Source organism: Dermacentor andersoni, chromosome 7 (genome assembly GCF_023375885.2).
Source record: "Dermacentor andersoni chromosome 7, qqDerAnde1_hic_scaffold, whole genome shotgun sequence".
Taxonomy (NCBI): Eukaryota; Metazoa; Arthropoda; class Arachnida; order Ixodida; family Ixodidae; genus Dermacentor; species Dermacentor andersoni.
In genome coordinates this window covers 83,180,034-83,204,804 of record NC_092820.1, presented here as the reverse complement: position 1 = coordinate 83,204,804, position 24,771 = coordinate 83,180,034, and the positions used below count along the sequence as shown (strand labels likewise).

The 24,771-nt window shown below is 43.5% G+C and overlaps 1 protein-coding gene across 1 annotated transcript in view; it reads right to left on the bottom strand.

The window, feature by feature from the left end:
- Nucleotides 1–300: 300 nt before the first annotated feature.
- LOC126534191 (sodium/potassium/calcium exchanger 4-like) overlaps nucleotides 301–24,771 on the bottom strand; it is an 86,899-nt gene continuing 62,428 nt past the window's right edge. The window contains exons 11-17 of the mRNA XM_050181448.3: nucleotides 22,060–22,151; nucleotides 20,905–20,957; nucleotides 20,240–20,409; nucleotides 18,239–18,353; nucleotides 12,315–12,427; nucleotides 12,157–12,222; nucleotides 301–10,725 (exon numbers count right to left, since the gene is read on the bottom strand). Coding sequence (XP_050037405.1) covers nucleotides 10,579–10,725; nucleotides 12,157–12,222; nucleotides 12,315–12,427; nucleotides 18,239–18,353; nucleotides 20,240–20,409; nucleotides 20,905–20,957; nucleotides 22,060–22,151 — 756 coding nt within the window. The 3' untranslated portion in view covers nucleotides 301–10,578. The remainder of the gene's footprint in view (nucleotides 10,726–12,156; nucleotides 12,223–12,314; nucleotides 12,428–18,238; nucleotides 18,354–20,239; nucleotides 20,410–20,904; nucleotides 20,958–22,059; nucleotides 22,152–24,771) is intronic.

The following is a 24,771-nucleotide window of genomic DNA, read 5'->3' as shown; positions in this document are numbered from 1 at the left end:
TGTAAATTACGCCAACGGAGTGCTCTAGAGGTCTTGAAAGGGACCACTCGAATGTACCATGAGAATGAGTTTGTGCAAAAGAAAGACATGCACAGGTATTACAGATCTGACAGTCTGACTACTATGTGCATAAGAAAAATCATGCCCCAGCTAACTTACTTTGTGCCCACACACTGAAATGTGTGGATCAGCAGTTGCTTCCGGCCTTTTGTGTAGTGTGCTCATCGTTTTGAGTGCGAGGCACTCCTTGCATAGCATGCAAACAGTGCTAATTTCAATGACCAACAATAAGACTCCACATTTCAAAAACAAAAGGATTTATGCTCTCCATTTTTATTTAGACATTTCTTTTGTACATTTCAAACAAGGAAAAAAGCAAGACACAGACATTTCAATGTTTTCTACATCTGGCTTGTGGAATAATGCCCAACTATCGACATGCACCACCGAGCACTGCAAGATACATTGTTTAACTTCATTTTTTCTTTGAAAATTCGCTTTCCTTTAGAAGCTTGGGATTGTTCTTGAGGTGGGGTGCTTGTTGTTGCAAAAGGTGAAATGGTTGTTCAGGGAAAAATGGCATGTGGCTTCAACTGCTCTGAAAACGCCGCAAGAAAACACATTTCTTCTGCGTGCATGCTTGTTTAGTCGTACAGCCGAATTCGTGAATTTGTAAAATTCTTCCAGTGGGTTGGTCTCTCTTCAAGAGACAAAACGTCTGCAAACGGCAGTGTCAGTGACACAACTTCAGGGACATGGGGCAGTGACTTGGAGTACCTACAGACCAAACCGGAAAGCAAGAAACAGATTTCCAAAGCACCAACAGTAAGTCTCATGATGCATGCATTCTCTCAACACTAAACCAGCACCAGACCAGATGGTCTAGCACCACAAGAAAACAAGCTCTGGCACCTCAAGAACAAACTCTTGCCTCCATGTGGTGTGAGGGCAACTTGAAAGACATCCTTATGTATCGCCACACTCTAGCTCAACTGCACTACTTGTCAAACTACGCTGCTATACTGGCAGGCAGCTTCTTTATTTTTTATTTTCACTCTGAAAGCCCATGTTTCTATCACTTTGTTGTGTGGAGTGTCTCACCACGTACGCTGGTACCTCATTTTGCATGGCAACCGGTCAATTTTTCTAGTAATTTTTTTCTTTGTCACATTGTTTCAATCATCAGCAAGGATACTCATATTTACCAGCGAACTTCTATGCTGCATGCTGAATCTGCAAAGTCATGCACAATGTTCCACAGCCTGTCATTCACAAGTGAGAATAAAACAAAGCTAGTTCTCTGCAAATGTAAAAGCTGAGGCAAGTTTTGGTAACCCTTCATTAAAATGCTGTCGACAGTGCATACGGAAATAAAGGATAGGCATGGAGTGATAAAATGCTGCACTGTTCTTTCACTCTCTTATTTACTCAAATATATGCACACTGGGAACATCATCGAAATAGTTCTCTGCAGTACACGGTAGCATTGCTTCTCATCTTTACCTGCCAATTGGCTTTAGCAAAAGGCATCAGTTGGAACTTGTACCAGAGGTGGAAAATGCTCAAGAATTTTGTGACTATTTCACAGAAGAACATTCATGTTGGTGCATCTGTCACTTTAAAGTACACTTTTCGATTACTTGTCTATTATCCTAAGATTCCTTAATCCACTGAGTAGCTGCGTTCCAGTGCCCACAATAGCAGATCAATTGTGGTTTTGCTTGAACAGAATCTATTAGTGAGAAGGTTAAGTCTGTTAGAGAACCCTCACTTACTGGCTGTGATGGCATGCCTGGGTACAAACATAAATTGAATTTAACCAGACCATATAATGAATAGCGACCAGATATGCTGTTTACTATGCCTATGGACTGATGACTTACATTTGTGCTCTTCCCGAATAGCCATATATCCTACAACCTACAAAGTTGACACCTTCCAAGACATACATTTCTTTCACAACTGCTCGAAAAAATAGTTCAGTCTTTTCTGAAGCACATCTTTTTTTCCATGACACTCATAATAATTTTTGAGCACACTTCCTTCCAGAAGAAATATGTGCATGAAATGGTCAATGAAGTGTGTCTTGAAAATCATTTCGTATTATCACAAGATCAACTTACCGGAAGTTTACTGAATCTGTGGGTACTAAGCAAAGATCACCAGGCCATTCAGCCTAGCAGGGATATTGTTTTAAAGAGAGCATACTGTACTGCTACAAAGCAAGTATGTCTCAGAAGATGCAACATCTTTTACTACGGATTTCGCTGGTAGTTTTACAGGAGCTATCTCAATCCTCAAGCGACTGCTTGGATCATTCTTTGCAGTACTTCACAAATCTTCAAGGGGAAAATGTTATGCTTCTGCACTGAAGCACAGTAAATGTTGTAGGGGGCAGCTGGCAGAAGTGACTCAACGCACTCTGAAACTTCTGATTGAAACCATGCCTCAGTGGCAGAGCATGAGAGAGCAATTCATCGCGGAATGAGTTGGTCCAAAATGAAGAGAGCAAGGCACCAATCCACTCTGAGCGAACCAGCAGGAAAGAAGTTGTCCAGCATGGAGCAGGGAAAGTTGCCCGAGATCAGGCCGTGGAATTTGCCTTCAGTGTGTGCTCTGACAACAGAGCGGACGTGCTTTCAGAAATTCCATCAAAATAAGGTCTGCAGCTTTGTGGTGGAACACTCCGTGTGGTGCTGCGTGCAGCCCCCAAGACGCCAAGGAGGCGCACGAGAAAAAAAACTTTGCTTGGTTCGCTTGGAGGGACGCGGAGCACAAAAGTGGGGCTTCTTGGCACTGTAAATGAAAGACTGGGTCATGTAATAATGGGAGCTGAAACTCCTACTATGCCGCCTGGTGATGGCCGGGGTTTACACGACGTCTATGGGTGGGTGAGCGTCTTGTCGGCTGCTATGACCGGTCGGTGCCCGTCTTCGGCACTGTCTAAAATGACTCGGCAGAACTGTCAATCCATGTGTTAAGAATTCTAGGTGCAAAGGCCAGCGAGAAAGGGTTCTAGAGATATTTTTTTTATTTATTATTTTACTTTCATTGGAAAAAGAGTGAGAAAGGCGTCTGGTGTAAATACTGCTGTAATTGTTGCACCTCTGTCCCTGCAGGATAAACTCTGTAGGAGGTCTGGCTTTGCCTTTTCCCTGTCGAAGCCAACTTCTTTTGCCTCAATATGGTGAGGCTGTTATTTTATAGGTAGCATCGCTCTTCTGTAATGCACAGCTATGAGCAGCTCTGTTGGAATGCCACACTGTCGCGTGCTTAATGTACACAATGAAAGCCCCTGCTATCACTCATCACCAGTGGTTACATGGTTGGCAAGCAAAAATGTACTCTTGTTGACTACGCTGTCAACATTGCACAAATTGTCACTTTAAAGCAGCAAATTAGGTGCTCTTCTTCTTTTCCTTTTGCACACAGCTGTGGCTTCGCGGCACTCAAGGATTCAACATGACATAATGCACTGGACGCTAAGGTGAATCTTTTCGACATGACAATTTCACTCCGAAGCTTTTCTGCACGTTAGGGCAGCGGGGAACATACACTTATGTGCTTTTCACTGTTCATGCTACTGTCACATCTGCGAATGGCGAGTTAAACACAATGTTCTACACGAAAATAGTAGTAATAAACGCACATTTACTCGTCATTTAACATTGAGCTAGTTTTTTTTCTTTTAACATGCCCACGTAGCTGCTATATGAACAAATCGCCTCGAATACGCAATAAATTTTGCATTTACCTTATCAAAGTGCAACAAGTCAAAGTCTAAATAGCAACGTTGTGATACTATATTCACATAAATGGCAAACATTCGACAAATGCAAACACAAAGCATCTCTCAAAGACACACTTACAACAAGGTCACCAGTAAAGCAACAACATTTCCAATATAGGAACTCTTCAAATTCACACCACCACCATAGACACATGACAAGGTGAAAGAAGTGCTAGACATATGAGCTATCTAGCATTGTGAAGAAGAAATTCAGAGGCTGTACCATCCCACGCCTGTTTTGCACCCAGCACACACCAGCACGTGGTCACACACGCACTAACATCAGGCCAGAAATGTGCCTAGGGCACGAAGCAGACACAACTCATGCGTACATTAGCACTCTCAAAGCTCATGTGGTCGCACAACACACAACACTGGGAGGCTTCATACATTTGTGTATACATATATTGCTTTCTTTGAGGGGCTTTGTGACCAGACAACCTGTAAAGCACGCGCTTCTCGCAGAGCTTGCGTGCTTTACGACACACTCTGATAGTCTCTACAATGACAGTTGCAACTTTAGTTGCAAATTGATTGGGTACCCGAGTAGTTAGCATAGACACTGATGTCTTCAAAACGATTGTGGAGGTTTTGATTCGATACAGCCATGACTGCGGCATTTGAGGAGGATTGTTCGACGGTTACAGAAGATTGTTTTTTCACTCACGATTGTTGATAGCACACAGGATCAGTGGGGGCGTGTGTTAAGAGAACTTGTTTCACAGCGTGTTTTGTTTTGCCACTTATTCCCTTCAGGCACCAATTAATGCCTTCAATTAAAAATTTACTTTTAATCACATTTCTTGCAGCTTCAGAATCACAAAAAAGCATACGCCTACAGAACAGATTGAGAGTTTTCATTTCTTAGGTGAGTTTTGTCAAGTTTACAGAACGTGCACTCTATGTGAGGACTATCTACAGGAATGTCAGATATGGGAACATCAACTATCTCACGTGTAGCACACTTGTAAAGCACCTGTCCCTTGACTTGAACAATATGCTTCAGGTAAAACATTGCAAAAAAGGAATGATAGAAGTGAAACAGCTTTGCAATGCCACGCTGGCATCAAGAGCAAGCACCTAGCTGTCTACTTTCCAACTTTGTTTTACTAAAACACTTCATGTATATTTTGCGAACTTACAGTACAAGTCCAATCAGAGGTGTTTCAAGATGCATGCGACGCGTTTTAAATGATTTTCCCCTGTTTTTAGTTTTGATGCACTATCTTGGCATGCCCAGTTGTGTGCACAGTGACTGGAGGGTTTACGCAACAACAGAAGGGAACGAGGCTGACACTGTTACCTTGATTGCTTAGATGCAGTGCCTGCTAAGCCTTTAACATTTTGTGATGGTTATCGCCGGCCAGGTGATTTACAACAAATAACTGATTGTGCAGTTTCACTGTTGTCTGTATGATTGGTAACTGAGTTCCTCTTGTCAAATGTGCTTCCTGACGTGCCGTAAATTAGGTCCGTATATGACGCCAAACGCTCTGTGGCTATGGCTGATGTATATATGCGATTGAGTAATTTGGGAACGATTGCCAACACTGCTGATATTGATTGTACACTGCCTGAAAACAATGCTTTTTCTTGCACGTTTTGAGGTCAAATTGTACCAGCACCATGATGGTATTATATTGAGCACCAGACACAGGCACCCTCGATATTCTCTGTTTTTTGGGATTGAGAGAGCAATAACCAGTGTCATCTGCACGAGGCACTTTACCTGGGTGGACTTACCCGTGGATAAAAATACTTTGCATAAATGACAGTGTAAATGCTGCACAGTAAGTTGTCAAGTGACAAAGTTCGGTATGCAGCAACTCGCTGTCCTGTTTGCAAAGCTTTTCGAATTTACTGACAAATAAAACGCTTTGTGCATGCTTCCCCTGAATTTTCCCGCCATGTGAATTTAAAACTGAAACGGCTTCATTTGAGAATGCCACCAATTGTATCACTTCCAAGTTTCATCTATAGGTTTCTTACGCATATATATATATATATATATATATATATATATGTCATTATTAAAATCTAGGTACAGGACAACCTAACAGAATTGGTAGACTCTAATGAAATTTGTTAGCAATTGAGATGTCTTTCTTTAAAGCCTTGAGAATACATATGTGTTAAATTCCAGCGGAAACACAATGATGTTTTTGAAGATAGCTTGGATGTTTCCCTGTCTTTCACTAGGAGGTCAACAATTAAGGAGCATCTCTGTTTCCATGGTTGAAATACACATGTACAACAACAGCACAACACCTAGCTCAGTACACACGCACATGCACACACGTTAGCGGTCCATTATGAAGTCCCCAAGAAGATAGCTAGAGCACGATTAACATGAATCGGCAACAGTGAATGAACCCTTATACTTAATCTATTCTCACTGGGCAAAAAAAAAAAAATATTTGGCTGAAGTCAACAAGCATGTATGAATAGCACTATGTATATATAACACTCACATATAGCGTTCACAACTTCATACAAGTCTACATACGGGGTTGAACTGCGCAAACACACAGTAAAAGTGCCCTCTGGAAGCATGTGTGGTGAGTGGGAATAGCTTCCAGAGAGAAGTGAAAGACTTTGTTGCGGCCCAGAACATGGCAACCTCAGTTTGGCAAAGATATTGCATGAACCTTGCACAACAATATTTTAGGTGGAGCAACAGCTTGAACCAATAAGTGCTGTTTAACACCTTGGAAAAAGCTTTTAGAAAATACCATTTTCATTTATCACTTGCACATACTATCCTAGCATGACTGACACGAGTACTAAATTCAGAAAAATTTGTGTCAATGTAAAAGCAAGCACGATACACCATGCATGGATGCGCAAAGCTGGAGGTACCCATTAATATCGGGCCCAAACCTCCCTGCAGCACTGGCTTTCTCGTTGCCATAAGTGCCCCCGTGGCCCTCTCATGTTTGCTCCGTATCGGCTAGCCACAGAGCTGCCAAACCTTCCAAACAGCCATTGTGGATAATTTGATCAAAAGTGAAGGGAAGCAAACCTTGTGGAGCTATTCCCCACTCTTTAGGTTCACCAAAATGTGTGGCAGTCCTTTGGCATCTTTTGCATGCACAGGATGCCAAAGGTTACGAGACAGACTAGTGGCCCCAACTCGGCAAGCCAGGGACGGCCATTGCCTCCTCTGTCCCTCAACCCCTCCAACCCTCTTGGTGGGCATACGTATGGTGCCATATGTAAACCATTGGTACACCCCAATAGCTTGCATCGCTCGAAGTCCTTAACTCCGGGCAATTCTTGCTGAAAACCCTTTGTACACATAAGCCTCGTCCTTGGCACTTAAAGGGGTAATCAGGCGCTTGCCACATGTACTCACTTTCTTGTGCTGAACATGGCATTTAGACACATATGCTGTAGGACGGAGCCACAGTTCACCATGTACCATGTACCATATAACACGGACCATGTGCGATTCGTGCGAATAAGTCTCCCCAAACTGAGGTCCCCTCTACTGCTCTCTCAATCGAGTATTACAGCAAAGCATTGAATTGATGTTCCCACAGAGGCCACATCTCTGATTGGAGCGCAGCCATTTTTCCGACACTAGTTCTTATGGTCGTACTGAGCAACTTCGTGCATTTTGGTCATCGGACGTAAGACTGCATACATGGGAGTGCGTTTTCTTGTTTCAGGACTCGGCAAACCTTGCTGGTACAACTTTGCTGTGCAGTCCTTGCCTTGTATATAATGGGCTCAATCCTCCCCACTAAATAATTCGCAATGCTAGACGGTCAATACCTGCACAATTTCGCAGAACAACAGATGCACATAAAAGAGCTTGTGTACGAACAGTCTATAAATAGCATTGGTGCTGCAGCGGCTATCTCCACCATGCTCACTGCCACATCGCCCTACTGTCACAACGTGAAGCTACAGCAAAAAGCAGAAGTGTAAAAAATATGTGAACCACGCCTTTTTCAATGTCTGTGCATCGTCCTTTATCCGCTCTCGATTTTAGTGTTTTCTGCTTAGTGGCACTTTACTGCAAGCCATCTTGTACGCACCTTACCCGACACTATGATTAAAATCTACATCTCTGTCGGACACGCGCGAGTTATCGCCCCAAACCAGCACTGTGAAAAAGCTGTGGTCACCTCGTACTAGTTACAACCATATACAAAGCCATGTGGTGACAGTCTTTCACATGTTTCCACGGAGTTCCAAATTAAGCTACATCCATTACAGCTGCACCGCCAGAGAATGGGGGGCACTGCCAAGAATTCTGCAAGGCTAAATATATCTACAACTTATAGACACAACCTTCCATCCTGTTTGAACTGGCTTCTGCAGCAGGCGACAAGAGCACCGATTTCATATGAAAGCCTTGGTCTAACCTGAATCACTGGAAATCAAGCGCACGACTTTGATGAGGCTCGCAATAGAATTCATAGTTCTAAAAACATGGTGCTGTGTTCACGGGAGCTGGATAGCAGCTTTAGAGACTATAGGCAGCATGGCTAAATGTTGTACTGTGCAGTCTAATGTGACAGGGAGTGCTTTATGGACTCCTTTACCGACATTTACTCTCGAAGCAAGTGTTCAGCCATTACTTGTCGAAACCTGCTGCACAATTAATTTTCCTACCTACTGAAGAACATGTCCTTGGTAGTCTTTCTGGTTAACAACAGTCATAAGGAAATTTAGCTTTGTGCATTTCTAGTCACACTGAACTTAAGGCAAGTTTTCATGTTCCCACTTAAATGTTTAGCATGCAGTGAAGACAGTGACCAAGTTGAGAGCTTAACGCAGGGTATCTGCTAGCACTTACACTGCAGCCCTCGCATGTAATCTCATCGGCGATGACTTGGTTCAGACTATCTTGTACAGCTGAATCTCAAAGATACAATTGTGATTGATCCGATCTTATGGGCGATTCATACTTCAAAAAAGTTTCGAGCAGAATGCATTAAATACAATGCGGCACGTTTCAGGATGACTGAAACGTTTGTTTGGGCTGTGGTAGACGACACAGATTTTTATGCCACCATAGGTCTCTCTCGGTTGTGGAAGTACGGCTGCAGTGTACAGTTGTTAAGTCAGCGTACGAAATATTGGTCTTTCACCATCCCGGCGAATGCCCGTGCACTTGAAGAGCGTTCACTGCGACATTGAGTGCTGGCAACGAAGGTGAAAGAATGAGTAATACTACAACCTTATACGCATGCCGGAAATGTTTCCTCAAGAGCATCAATGAAAGACTGGTCCACAACACCATCAAACGTCTTCAACCAAAAGTAGTCACTGCAATTGAACGAGACTGTGTTATTCTCACTTTCGTGCTATAGCTATCATTTGTTATGAATCGTACGAGTTTTGGATGATACAAATATTTTAGGAGGTCCTGAGAAATTTATATAATTGAGATTATACTGTATTATGGCTACCACCTGTTTGGTTTTCAACCGACGCAGTGTTTGTTTTTTCAGATGTCGCTAGTTACCAGTTCAACGTTGTGACTGGCACCTAGCTCCCTGGACAAAAAGCTGAGATATCACATAACAGGGATGACCACTGGTGGAAAAGTTATAGTGCACTATTGTCTGATTGATTTATGCTTTTGAGGTTTAACACACTGTGTTGATAGTGCAAAAATGGTTTGTTTACATACTGATGTCCACATATTGCAGTACATATGGCTAGCCTACATGGCATATAGCTTCCAATGTAATGTTACTTCTTTATTATTTGTGCTTAAATAAAAAAAATTGAATTGTACAAAAGCACTGCATTTTCTGAATGTATAAAATTTATAACTACTTTTGCTTGTGCTATTTAAAGGGGTCCTGAAGCACTTTCATAACTAATCCTAAAATGGCATGACTATTAAAGGACGCTTTGTCACAAACCTCATGCTGCAAATTTTTTTAAAACCCATGAAGTATAGGTGGAGTTATCGCACCAGTAAGTGGCTTTCTCTCTCTTTCGTCCCCGCTAGCGCGCTGGAAGCTACACAGGGGAAAAGCCGGGGGGGGTGCAAAGCCCAGCCTGAAAGTTGAGTGCCTTGATAGTGAAATACGGTGAAAGGGCTTGTCACGGCACCCCATGGTGGCTGTAGTACACTACGCTATGCAGCACACAGCTACGTGCAACTGTCATGCATAGACTAGTAGCGCAAAGATGAAATTATTTTTGTCTTTTTGAGACTGCAGGCATATATATTTTTCACTTATTTAACTCACGGTTGGCAATTATGTATTATCAAGAATGTTCTCACGATCGTGACATCAGCCAACAGCTATTGGTGGGTCCAGCTGTTTGCGATGACGCTGCATGACGACACTGCGGAAGTGAGAGCGAGCGATATTTCGCAGTTTTGGACACGAGATTGTCAATTTCCTGCTGTGTGCAGTGCAATAACATTCTGATCACATGTTCACAGGAGCCTCCTGTACAGATCAGCAATGTTTTCGTACTGTGTTTAAAAAGCATTTCAGGGCCCCTTTAAATGTGTGTTCAACAACAGCGCATTTAAGTATTGCATCCCTCTGCTGTACCCACTTCCAAAAGCCGTTGTTTAGCCTCAACAAAGGTGTCAACCCTATCTTGTAGCTCAACATCGATGACGCAAAAGAAGTCTAGAGGGCTCCTTTTCCCCTTTTTCCAGCATTGTCGATCATTTCCCTGCATTCACCCAGCATTGCAGTATGCATGTGTGCGTGTGCACTGGGAATTGTTCCCTGCGATGAACATCGGCCGACTAGAATATCCCCAGACTAGGGAGACTTTGCAAAGGGGCCGTGGCTTGCAGCTCACTCGACGCACATTGGTGGGTTCACGTATCCCAGCAGGTTGAACTCAACCGCGCTGCAGACGACGAGGAAGATGACGTACACCACCATGAGGAACACGCCCAGCTTCTTGGTGAGCAGCCAGTGGCTCCGGTGGATGGCGTAGACCTGCAACAGTCGCTGCTGTCATATCGAGTTGTCTGCCCAGGAGCACACTGTCATTTCTTTCACAAGGCGGGGGAGCTTCCCCTGGCATTACAACTAGCAGATACGTGAAAGCAAAATTATTTGAATGCGACAGAATTGGCCATGTGGAATGGCACTCCAAATATTACCAAGTCTAGAAACTACTCTCATCAATAGGGTGAAAATTGGAAGTTTTGTGGACTTGAATGACAAAAGACAGGCAAACATAACGGAAAAAATTTCCCGTGGATTTTTTTAGGCAGCATACTGAAGCCTCTTCACATGAATTGTCAGCAAGTCAAGTCCATTGAAGAAAGCTGGGTACGGTTCTTCGGAATGATTAAATTACGATTAAAACGGTGTAGCACATGACCACGAGTTAGATCAAGACCATTTTTGTGCCACCCAAGGGAGAAGATATGCTAGCGGCCTAACCTCAACATAATGTGATGCTTGGGGCATTTGTGAAAATACCAGGAACAATGCTTGGGGCATTTGTGAAAATACCAGGAACAACCATGTTTGTCTGCGGCTTCAAGACAGACAAGTTACGTACACTCCATTTCATACTCATCAGGCAATGCTGTAGGTACTACGGAAGTATAGCGTGATCATAAGTGTCTCACTCCTTGCTTTCTGCTATGCAGTTTTTCATGTGTCATAGTGCAGCTTGTCGACGCAAGGTCATGACAAATTGCATATCATTTATGCACCTTCGTGCTTCCCGTATGTGACACACTATGTTTTGGTTACGAGCACAAGCAGTGCACGGCAGCCACTGGTCGAAGGAATGCGTCGCTTCTACTACTGGATGGCAAATGGGATGGCAATAGCCTTGTCTTGAGCTACAACACTTAAGCGCTTAGGTTACGTGATTACTGTGATTTCCCAATTCTGCATGACACTGGACCCACTACTAGGCTTGTAGCTATTGGTCCAGACATCCTTAAGTTTATATGTTGAAAATAACAAAAAGACAATGTGGTTGACTTCTCTTACTTTGACATGGTTTTGTTTCAGGGGTGTCCTAATCTATTAATTGATGAAGTTTATCATTCCAAAGACAAAATGGGGTTTGTAGAAAAGCTATGTACATAAACATTCTTGCATTATCAAATGATGTTATTGCACCCACCTCACACTCGGCAGCAGAACACCATGGACGAGCCATAGAAATAAACTCTAACGTCACCAACGAAATTGCATATTCAAGACAAAAATACCTTCATTATATCTTATATTTGTTGTAAGCACATATTCGCTACACGCCAACAGCCAGAAACATTTTAGATTTAGTTCGTTGTAGCCAGTAATTCGTTATATCCAATACTTCGTTATACCCATGTTTGTTATATCGAGGTTCGCCTTATATTGACAGTGGTTAGTAGACAGTCGTAAGGGAACTGAACTCACTGTAATGATGATGGTAAGGAATAGCAAGACAACTGACCACACCAGGCCCCCGCTGTTGATGTAAGCCTGCACAAGAAGTTTTGCAGAATTAATTCAGCAGTTTCATAATGAGCCCATAAATGTATGTGCCTATGTGCCACACGTGGCAGAGAACTTACAAGTGACCCAGGTTTGACCATCCCTGTCTGAATCAGCCATGGCAGTGCTAGACCTATTAGAATGTCGAAGACGTTGCTTCCAATACTGTTTGCTATGGCCATGTCTCCTTGACCTGGCAAAAAAAGGTTAAAATGAGTTAACAATAAGGTTTAAATATACCCGACCTGAAGAAGGGAAAAAACAAAAGGAAGTACTGACAACAGCTTTGGGATAGACGTTTATGCACTGTATTGAAAATTTACCATTCATTTGACATGCATAATGCAATGTTATTTCTGAGTACAATTGTTTGCATTTCTATTTCGTGCAAAATTATAACGTCATATGTACCTTCCTGGGATGTTTTCTTCCTAAAATGTGGTGTGTATAGATATAATGTACCAGATATACGGAAATGAGGCAGGCACACAATTCCATCAACTATTACAAGAATTAGCTGTGCACCTTATACTGTATGTTGCTCGGTATAAGGGGCTCTTCCAGTTAAACTTCTGGCTTGTTCTTGCTCAAATTTTGTACAGAAATCAGACATTATGGTAGGTTTTGCTTAATACTGTGTTTCAATGCAACGTCTATTCATTTCATCCAGAATAAATCTGGCTTACACATTGTCTGGAGCAATGTCTGACTAAACAAGTATATTTCGTCAGCAAAAGTAATGGTGGAGCACTCTGTTTGGGAGTGGCAGAACTTTCACTTCATGCTTGGGGAAGTAGGTGTCGGAAAGAAAGATCAGGCTAAGTGTGGCTCAGTATGGAAGCTTCACATGGGTAGCTTTATAGTGAGTTAAGTGTCTCTCTACTCATTTGATGCCAATGAATATGTCCAGCCTGACACACTCTGACCTAGTGATTCATAAGGTATGTCTGCACATTTTTAGCACATTTAGGGAAGAGCATAATTGGAAGTGATTAGGGGAGGGTCACATGGCAAACTGTATGCCATGAGGACCATCACAACATGATGACACAGAATTGACACACTCTCAGAATTGTGGGAAGTGCATTCATTGCTATGATGCTGTCTTGTGTGCTGTTGGTTATGCTGGTGCATGAACATAGTAATGTTGTGCACTGGGTCATTTGCGTTCATGAGAATTGTAATGCAAACTACAGTACTGCGACAGTCGTCATTGCTGTCCGTGCACTTGTGGTCAGCAGTGGCAGTTCAAGTGAAGTATCCTAGAACAGCAGCAGCACGACAAACAAAATATCTTGCATTGCTGGTCTTTCCTCATCATGCTGCCCTCTATGATGCAAATGCATTAACAGGCCTTTAGATGAGTCATCGGTGTTGTGCATCAATCAGTGGGTAGGTTGTGTGCTACGTGTCAGCCCAAGGTCCTATGTCATGAAAGTGAAAATCATTGTCATCCACCTGACTGTAGCACAAAGCTACAAAGGAAACCCGTTACGGGTTTCTCAGAAAGAAAGCTTAATCAGCAGTGGAAGAAAATTTTTTCCTGATTTGGGGATCGAACCTGAGACCAACACCTCTCCGGGGTGGTTGCTCTAGCAGCTGATCTAACCAGGAGACTAGCTGATCGCAGAATGAAGCCAAATGATGTTATGTGTCGGTAGGAATGGTCTCAGCCTGTGTCAATTGCAACATCAAGGTTGTTATGCTGGGCCATAAATGCTCTGGCTAGTTCACTTGTTCGGAGCAAGACCTTTGGCAACAATGGTGTACATATTGAGAGTACAGAAAATGTGGTGGGCATGGAAAATATGTGGGGCAGGTGGGCCACTGTGCCAATAGACTGAGTGGGCATGATTATATAGTGTCAGATGCACACATGAAGGGTGGCTTGCTGCTCATTGTAAATCCTGCAGTTGCTCTCCCATACCGAGTACGTGATTTTGAGCAAGCACAGCTCGCCCGACATGGAGAATCGTAGCATCTGAAAAGATTGCGTTGTCAGGCAATCCCTGCAGATATATAAGTATTTACTCGTGGCCTTATTGACGAAAGAATTATGCTTTCTAGAGATACATTTGATGAGAGTCACATATCTGCCAAGTTGAAAAAGTTTTGCTGTTCCATAGCTGTGCCCAACGTTTTATCAGCATGCATGAGTTTAGCGCATTCTCTATACTATTGGCATATTGATATGATTACGAAGGTATATATGCTGCACACCTTTTCCAATAAAATTTGTTCTCTAATCTCTCTCTTCAATAAAATCTGCTCCTGTATATCACGTGTACCTGTGCTGTTTGTCTAATTCAGAAACACGGCCTTCAGAAGTTCAAGTTCCTCCTGCAATTAAGTCTGTGTAACCTATACCCCTCTGCACTCCAAAACGGTTTCTGGCCGGGAGACGAACGATGAAGTTCACCACGATGTCACTGAAATGAGTCAACATGATTGGTTGGTGCATCTATACAGATTTCTATGCGAGTTGGACAACCTTAGGTTGTCAATGGCGACTGCATCATTGCACATCACCCATGCAGTTGCTGCATTGACTTTTGTGTTTGTGCGCGGTTTCACTGGTGTCTGCTTTGACTATCACTTTACCGATCTCAAGGTTCTGGTGTCGGTGGTGTGGGTCCTGTGATGCTGTGTAATATGACGACAACCGTCAAAGCGCGTCGGATAGCATGTACACGGGGTTGCAGTTGTGTTCGATGACAGCATTTCTCATCTATATGTATATACATATATATATATATATATAGTCTGCGAATAAGCTGCAATCTGTGGCCGGCGAAACGATAAACATTGAGTGCATGCTCTCAAGGTAGATGAAAGCGTATGTGTGTTTGTCGTCCAAAGATACCTTACGCGTCTCTCTCTGAGGACCCATCCACCACCACCTCCACCACCACCATCATCATCAGCCTATTTTATGTCCACTGCAGGACAAAGGCCTCTCTCTGCGATCTCCAATTACCCCTGTCCTGTGCCAACCGATTCCAACTAGCACACACAAATTTCCTAATTTCATTGCACCACCTAGTCTTCTGCCATCCTCTACTGCGCTTCCCTTCTCTTGGTACCCATTCTGTCACCCTAATGGTCCAACGGTTATCTAATCTGCGCATTACATGACCTGCCCAGCACCATTTTTTTCTCTTAATGTCTATTAGAATATAGTCTATACCCGTTTGCTCTATGATCCAAACCACTCTCTTTCTGTCTCTTAAAGTTATGCCTACCATTCTTTGTTCCATCGCTCTTTGCATGGTCCTTAACTAGTTCTCAAGCTTCTTTGTCAGTCTCCAAGTCTCTGCCCCATATGTCAGCACTGGTAAAATGCACTGATTGTACACTTTCCTTTTCAATGATAACGGTAAGCTCCCAGTCAGGAGCTCACGATGTCTGCCATATGCGATCCAACCCATTTTTATTCTCCTGTGAATTTCCTTCTCATGTAACTGAGCATGTGTTGGTGGGCTAGTTGGTTAAGCATGATTACAAAGACGGCGCCGAATAAAACAACATGGTCAGGGTTCCCTGTGATTATTTGACCTAGGTAAACGTACTCCTTCACAGAGAGGCTGACTTGCGATATTGAACTCGTTCCCTTGTCCAAATATTTATCATTATCTTTGTCTTCTGCATATTAATCTTCAACCCTAGTCTTACACTCTACCTGTTATGACCCTCAATCATTTGTTGTAACGTGTCCACAGTGTTGCTGAATAGAACAATGTCATCGGCAAACCAAAGGTTGCTTAGGTATTTGCCTTCGATCCTTACTCCTAAACCTTCCCAGTTTAATAGCTTGAATACTTCTTCCAAGCACACAGTGAATAGCATTGGAGAGATTGTTTTTCCCTGTCTGACCCCTCTCTTTATAGGTATCTTCCTGCTTTTCTTGTGTAGAATTAAGGTGGCTGTGGAATCTCTGTAGATATTTTCCAGGGTATTTACGCAAGCGGTCTGCACTCTTTGGTTACGCAATGCCTCTATGACTGCTGGTATCTCTTCTGAATCAAATGATTTTTCGTAATCTATGAAAGCCATATAGAGAGGCTTGTTGTACTCTGCGGATTTCTCGATAACCTGATTAATCACATGGATGTGGTACATTGTAGATTATCCCTTCCTGAAGCCAGCCTGTTCCCCAATTGGTTGAATAAAGTGCGGTGTTGCCTTTATTCTATTGGATATTATTTTGGTAAATATTTTATATAATACTGGGAGTAAGCTAATGGGCCTAGAACTTTTGAGTTCTTTAACGTTTCCCTTTTTGTGGATTAGTACAATGTTTGCATTCTTCCACTTTTCTGGGACCCTTGCAGACGATAGACACTTCGTATAGAGAGCCGCCAGTTTTCCTAGCATTATTTTCCTAGCATTAAAGCCACGTGCCAGCGGCCTCACGAGAAGGAGACGGTGGCGAACTGTCGTGCCAAATCTTAGAAGAGACTGAAACGAGGCATTACTACTGCAGCATGACGAGTGCGCGCCTCTAGCAAGACCGCCGCAGGATGGACTCCGATACCTGCAGGAAAAGAGCGGCCCAAGCGTGAGGCGCTAACGTTCGCTGCCATGTAGCGCACACGTTTGCGAGAGGGTCGGAAGCGCACGCTTGCGTGCATGGCAAACGCGCCAAGCAAGCAAACCCAACCATAGTGCAATAATAAACCAATGATCCCGATATAATCAACTTCTTCACGAAATTTGGGTGAATCAGCGTTCGACCAGAAAACCCGTTTGTAGCTGGATCTCGACGCATCGTTCAGCATTCATAAAAAACAAAAAAGCGAGCAAACAAACAAAAATGTATGAACAAAAACCGAAACTAAACGAAGCCTTTACACGAGTCCAGTCGATCCAATTCAATCCAGCCAGTGACATTTGGTGCGTGAAAAAAAGTTTGTCTTGCTTGTTTACATCTGACAGCTTTACCTAAAGTTTGTTCAAGGCCGGCAAGAAAAAAGAAAGAAAGGAATTGCCCTGTCGTCCCAGTTCTATTCCGTCATTTCGTGACATTGCTGCGAGGCGCGCGAACGGTGGCGATGCAGAAAGAAACGCAACTCGGAGGCGCGGAGACTGCGACGAGAGCAGAAGCTGCCCCGAAAGCACCGACGGGTACGTTGTGCACCTCAATTACAGTTTCACCTGTTTCGGTATTCGAACACCTGTATTGGCTATTCTAAACTTTTGCTTCTTTACTGACAGACCGGGCTAGAATTGTCGCGGATCGTCGGGCGTTGCCCTGTCTGCGGAGCATGACGCAGACGACTGGACAAAGCGCCCGCGGGCCAGATGTGACCTCGGGCGTCACTCGCAAAACTCGCTTGCCAGTGCCTAGCGTCGCAGCAGATGTGATCGGCAGAGAGGTTTAACGCATCGCCCCCAGAACGGTTAAGCCGCAGCAGCTTAAGCAGCTGGCGCGCACGTTGCCAAATTCGAAATAAAGTGCATTTTCTCTCTCTCTCTCTCGAGAAGGAACAAGTGTAGCGTTAGTTTTAATCTTGGCCGATGCTTCGTCAAGCATTTAAGATCCCTGTGAGCTACGGCTTGCGATCCAACCAGCTAAATAAACAAGTATTCCGACTTAGGGCGTACTGCCAAATCTTGCTAACTTGACGCGCATCCTTAACCTCCTACTGTGGCATGGTGAAAGATTACGTCTTGAGCCATTTAATGCTGCACTGCCAGGCGCTGCAGAACGGAACAGACAAAATATACGGGGCGCCTACGGAGAACCAGCGCCTTTATGCAGGTAAGCGCTTGTATTAGTTTTATCGCACGTCAACAAAGTTGGTCTTCTGGCAAAAATAATTACCCTGGCATTTCTTGCGGATTCAGAATCAATAGCTGACAATTCGCAGTGACCGCACTCGAGCAGTACACTGTACACACTCAGCAGGTATTGCCTGATCTGTGTCGAATCACGCAGGCCTGTGTGTAAGTGCTTATCAGGGTTATGAATTGAGGTGGTTAGACGTTTTGTAGATGCACGCACCTTGTCGGGAGACCAGCAGGCTGGCATAGGCGTCAGGTATGCTCGTACCTGCTGCCAAGAATGTGATGCCCATTATCGTGTCCGGGATCCCCATTGTGTAGCCAATGAGGGTCACCTGCACAGGTCGCGTGCTTGGCTGAACATCTGTTTTTCGGCATGGTGATAGCATTGCATAGCTCTTTCATCATGGGAATGAAAGCAAAACATGACACTGGAGGTCATCTTGCAGTGGCAATGACTGCTCCTTTTCACGTAACATAAGTAAAGACATGAAAAAGTATGTTGCACTGCAGATAACAACAAAAATTCAAATGGTCATAGGAAGAGCTGACGGTGGCTCATGAAAGGCCACCTCTTGTGGTCCTGAGCACAAAATCACAGAAGAAAATGACTGCTTTCCCCGAACCACTCACACATACTGAAACACAGAAAAGTGGACCTGAAGAGGGAAGTACAGCACTACGCAGTGTTGCACATAGTGTCACACTCCATTTTCACCTATGCTTAATAACGGCCATCTTGTCTTATTTCTTCGTATGATTGCCATCAAAATTATACAGGGTGTTGGTTCCAAAAGAAGGCTGATCTATTGTGCAGTTTGTACCTGCAGGTAGTGAAGCAACATGAAAATATGTTGATTGCCTAGTGTAGCGCAGGCCACATTTCTGAATTCAAGACTGCACAAATTAAGAACCCTGATAGAGCAACTGCAGATATAGTAAAAGTTCTGCTTAAATTAGACAAATGCTCCACTTCCAGCTGATTTCCCGCATTTTCAGTGGCATAAAATAAACAATCGGCACTGAAAATATCGCATCGTGGGCACCAGTGAACATGGAGCAGCTTCAACCATGCAGTGACGTGCCTTTCCAGGCCGTCTGTAGAAACTGCACATTAGGACGCTAATGGAACACCCAGTGTATGCAGTGGTTTTCATGAATTTTCTGTTTAGCAGCTGTCTCTAGCCAAGTTCACAATTAATGCCGTAGCAGTCTCCTTGCATGGTGGTCCGTATTGAAGTGCTTCAATGGCTCACTGTGTTGTCCTCAGGCAGCTACATTTTTAGGAGTTAAAGGTTCATTAGAATCAACCCACTCAACAAAAAGATCTGCAGTACGTTAAAACCTTGTTCAAATTGCTACCCAGGTTTGGCAAAACTCCAGTCAAATAAACCTGAATCCCAAAGTCATTAATACACCACCCCAATTTTATTTGCTATGGTAAATTGAAAGTTGCATTCACTACAGAGATGACATAGCTAATTCAGCAATGGGTGGAGGCTTGAGCATACACTTGCAACATCCAGTGGAAAACAGTAGTAGGGTAAATTTTTCTTTAAATAGTCTCTATGACAGTTAAATTGCTTTCAAACTCGGATAGATGACTCACTCTGAAGGATGCTCTTGACATCCAACTGCATAACCACAAAATATGCGTAACTAAAATGACAGTAATTGGACTGTCAATCCTGTTTTGCCTTTGTAACATAAGGAAACTGAAGGGCCTTTTATGTTCGGGAGAATGAAGGTGTTGCAACATCCACTTCATCAAGGGCACAGCATCCATGAGACACTGTCTGGGAAGGAGTTCTATTAGAAACTGTCATGGGTGCCACAGTGACCTGCATTAGCTTCGAAGTGCGCATAAAAAAGTGCCGTGTTTCAATTACAATTTGTAATTACAATTACAATTTGTAATTAATTACAATTACAATTTTTACAATTACAGTGTTTCAATTACACCAGCAATATAGAAAAATTTGAAACTTTAAAGTTTTTCTGCATTTTTCTCAGAACAAGTCTTTACTGTTTAGGGATGCCCATGGAGTTGGGGTTATGAATGACAGAAGCAAGAATGTTTGACGAGGTGGTGTACATGAAAAAAAGACAAGAATGAATAGAGATGAAGTGGTGTCTGATGCACTTGAAATGTTGCTGTGTCCCTGTCAGCTCTCCTCTCCAATTATATACACTCTCGGTAACCATGCCATTCGAGACCCACCATCCAGACCATGACGTAGGAGAAGGCTGCCGTCCAGAAGATGGACATGGTGAAGCTGAGCATGAAGAGCCGCTTGCCGGTCGCAGTCCGGCAATCCGGCACCGTGTAGTGCAGTGTTGCCAGCAGGGGTGCCTGCACCACCCACTTGAGCAGCGCCCAGGGGCCCTCCCCTACAATAAAGTAGGGCAGCGTGCGATCAGATGACCAGTGGCATCAAGAAATAATACAGTGGATAGTTGGGCGAGTAGGCACGGTGTCGCTTTGTGCAGCACAAAGAATGGGTGACTACACAGACAGACACAACACAGTGCTGACTCTCGACCAGGTTTCATTTGGTAGTACGTGGAGGCATATTTTTCAAGAGAGCAACACCACAAAAGAACACTACCCTTTGGGAAGTCACGCATAGGACAGGTACACCCGTGAGCGAAAGTATATGGACCACGTGGTCGCCGAAAAAACTGAATTTCTTTGTAATTAACACGCATAAACAGAAACTGACCAGTGCACTAGAAAATTCGTATTGCCAAGTATCAACTGATATCACAGACAAAGGAGAAAATTAGTTTTATCGTGCAATCCCTGGTCTGTATACTTGTGCCCACTGGTATACATCAACTCAAGGAACAAAGTGTGTTGGGCACGATTTGAAGAAGCCTACTTACTCAGTGAGGGAACTCTTTTCCAGTCAGCCTCTGTTGACAGAGCAACATCGACGCTGGAAAAGGAAACACAATCCGATTTGTGTCACCGAAAGAAAAGGCACACCACATTGGCAAAATGAAGCTTGAGAAGTGCTCACAGAAAGCTTCAGAAATTGTGGCTGTCCTTGCACAGCGTTCCTTTTGTTACTTTCAATAGCATTTCACTGAAAACATGCACCAGAATGTTTTTTGCTCCATTTCAGCCATGCCTGTGGAACAACAACTTTTGCAAAGTAGTATCCTGCTAGGAAGCTTCTCGTCATGTAGGGGCATAGCTGGGGGGAACACGCCGAGCACGCCCCCCCCCCCCCCCCCCTTCATAAAAAATTTCAGGCTACGCCACTGTCTTCATGTGCACACTGACAGCCTTAGTATTAAGACCTCAGTGCAGCTTTGACTTAGATTACCAGAGCACCTTTATTTGGGGCAAAGATGGAGCCTATTACTCTGCCTTCTAACCCTTTGTCTCTGGAGTTATTTATGGACAAAAATGCCCAACCTTTCTGAAAATCCTAAAATTGCATAAATGTTCGTCCTAAACCTCGTGACATGAAAAAAGAAAAGAAATGTTTATGTATTAGGTTTTCCTTTCATCTTCACCCGGATTATGAGACAGGAAAGCTTGTTTCGAAAAGGAGGCATTCCTACAACAGATGTGTGTGTTTTAAATATTACTGCTATATATCAGCACATGATCAGGGAAGGAATGTGAAGCACTAAATGATATGCATGAATGCCCAAAATGAACTGCTTGTGCTGAAGTCAACTGACAAGCAGAGTGTTTCTGGCAAGCAAGGCAAAATGAGCTGTCGTCGGGATGAGCAGAGCTCTTCTTTGGCAGTATTGGTACACAGTGATAAGGCAGGCATGGGTTTGGATTGACAGCTAAAGGGCTTAATAACCTGTGTGGCAGTTGCAGACAGCTAAAGATTCTAGACATTCATTGCACAAAAGCGAAACAGAAAAGATGGGGAGCACATCAAGAGAGATGTGCACGAGTGCAACTTTGCATTTGTGTACTATTATTTTGCAGTAACGATTTTGCACTTTTGTTTCGCTTTGTTTGATGCAGTTTCGTAATGTCACCACTTGAAATGTGCAGGACGCGTGCCCAACCTGGAACTCTTGCCACGTCGGACCATGTCGTTGGGGTCGAGAGAGGTCTGGGAAGGTAAGTGCTGGATCTCCCCACGGCAAATGCGCTTGTGCTGGAAGTGGAACAAGGATGTTATGCATGTGTCCTTGAGTCTGCAAGTTGCAGGTTGTAGTTGCCCACCTTACTTAAGTCAGAGGTAATGCCAATCGCAAGTGATGAACTGCGCGGAAATTGCTTCGTGCTTATGGCGCTGTTCATTTTCAGTGATTACTTCATTAACCTCTTAACCTATGTGACAAATGTATAAAGAAATTTTAAACATGTGGAGTTCTTTTTAGACCTGCATATTTTATGCCAACTTTTTCTAAAAATACTATTTTTATTGGTCCTATGGAAAAATTTGCAAAGGCCATTGTTTATTATCTATTTGTCAAAATTCCAAAAGATTGCACGTATACACATGTGCAAAAAGTTGTGACAAGTTTATGACAAGCTAATCATTCACAGTTAAAACGTTAGGTGTGACCAGCATTTTCGTTCTTCACACTGAAGTGAATTTCTGTGCAACGATTAGTTGCTATTTCACTCGTTTGCAAACCACAAAAACTGTCAACCAGCTGTCAGCTTCAATTCAAGCTGAATTATTTCTCAAGTCTCGCCAGAATGTGGATTTTCTTCTATTGAGGAAATCATGGTGCTGCAACTTGGGCATAAGAGTTCAACATTCATGACCTGTAATTAGAGCACTTAAGTTTTTAGAACGCAGCTCTTAGGCGCCTGTTCCTGCTGTGATTGTCAACGTAACTGAGCGAACTAGCGCAGTGAAGGATGAACGCGGAGCACAGTGGCAGATGAAAGACAGCGATAGCAAAGAGAGTGCAAGGAGGAGGAGGGTACAACATAACTGCGGCGGAAATCGGAGGAGGGTATGGCGAAAGCATGAGAAGAAAAGCGTAGTGCCACGCATGACGGGCTTTGCGGCGATGATGTCTACGAGATGGCGCCAGAGTAGCGCGCATTGTCTGGGAGGTCTATCTGCAGTGGCTGCTGTCACGGCACGATTGCTCCGTTTGTGACATGCCGCACGATACAGATATTCCGTACCAGCCAATATGTAGTGAAATGAAAACACGTATAGAGCTGCGCTCAAATTTCACATTAGGGAGTATCATAAATATTGGTGAATTTATTGTGATTTAAGCCGATTTATTTACAGTGCTCAGGTAATGAAACACGACAGGGAGCACTTAGTGGAAGCCTGCACATGTGCAAAGTACTCGAGAGTACCATGTCATGTTGCTAGGAATCTGGTCACCAAAATTGACATAGACTCCGGTCTAAGTGTATGCACCAAAATTAAGTAGATTTGACAATAACTGCAGCCGGCAGATACGAAATTATGCGCATTAGTTCGCCCTAAATTAATGCGTTTCTTTCTGTGAGCACTGTACCTAGCTGGAGGAACTAGTGCTTATTATGAAGCTTGCAGCACACATTGGAAGATGAATAAAAATGAATGGGCTGCAGATTCACTGTTGCAACAAGTTAACTATGTTGTAATTTATAACATAATGCACACGACAATCATCCTTGCCTAAGAAGCCAAGCTGCACATTAAAGAGACATGACAGCGAAGCTGTGAGAAAAAGCTGATGTGGGTAAAGCTAATACTGCTGAAGAATGTGTAACAAGAACAAAATCAAAGTGGCTGACGCTGTTGAGAGTAACTTATTCACTAAAATGTTCCTGGTAGTCAGTGAACTTGCTGATGAGTTTGTGTTATGGCAAAGTAGATGAACCGCATGTTTCAACACGATAGCGTTAAGAGCCCTGTGTCGCAGAGAATCTGGCGTTGGCGTCCAGCGTTGACTGTCGTTTTGACAATAGTAATTCTAAACCATGCAAACCCAACCACGCACACCCTCTGTGTAGCGCAAGGAAGTTACTGAACTAATTGAATTACTCAGAGTGAAATACGTTGGAAATATCGTAAAGTATGACTTACACACAACCTACAGACATGGTAGCATCGGATTGCAATGTGAATATATGAGAAAACATAATTATGTTATGCAGAAACTCAAACACAAACCCCTTTGTAGCTTTCTACCATTCATAGACCAGCCACGGCGTCCGAGATTTGCGCGTGCCGGCGTGCACAAATCTCGGAGGGCACAGAGTGGCATGCCCAGTTCTTTGCAACACCTCCAGATGGCACTCGCCTCCACTGCATCGCGGCCCACGCAAGCGGCCACATTTCTACCAGAAAGCTTGCCCTTATGCGTAGCATTCGCCGCCAGCTTTTTCTGGTAAACATTATGGTTACATAAGCTGCAGTTGCCGGGAAGCGTGAGAATAAGCAGTTGGGGATCTTTGAATGCTATCGCATTCCGCTCTTAAAGGCGAAGCTTAAGCGTCCTCCAGATTTTGTTTTATCAAACAAGTCATGAAGGTGAGATTTCAGTGAGGTTAATAAACGATTCAGCAAGTGTCCAGTGCATCAACGGTGTTTGCGCTAGGTTGGTTCAGTGAAGTAGCGTGAATGGCTCACTGTGCGTTCTGTTACCCCTGCTGCGGAATTCCTTGTTTCTGCATGTTCTTTAATTCTTGTTCCACATGACAAGCACCAAAATGCTATGTTATCTGGATCAGCCCTATGTGTAGTATCAGCAAGTTAGACATTTGGCTGACCATGGCAACCAAAAGATGGACAATCTGTGTGAGAGTTCAGA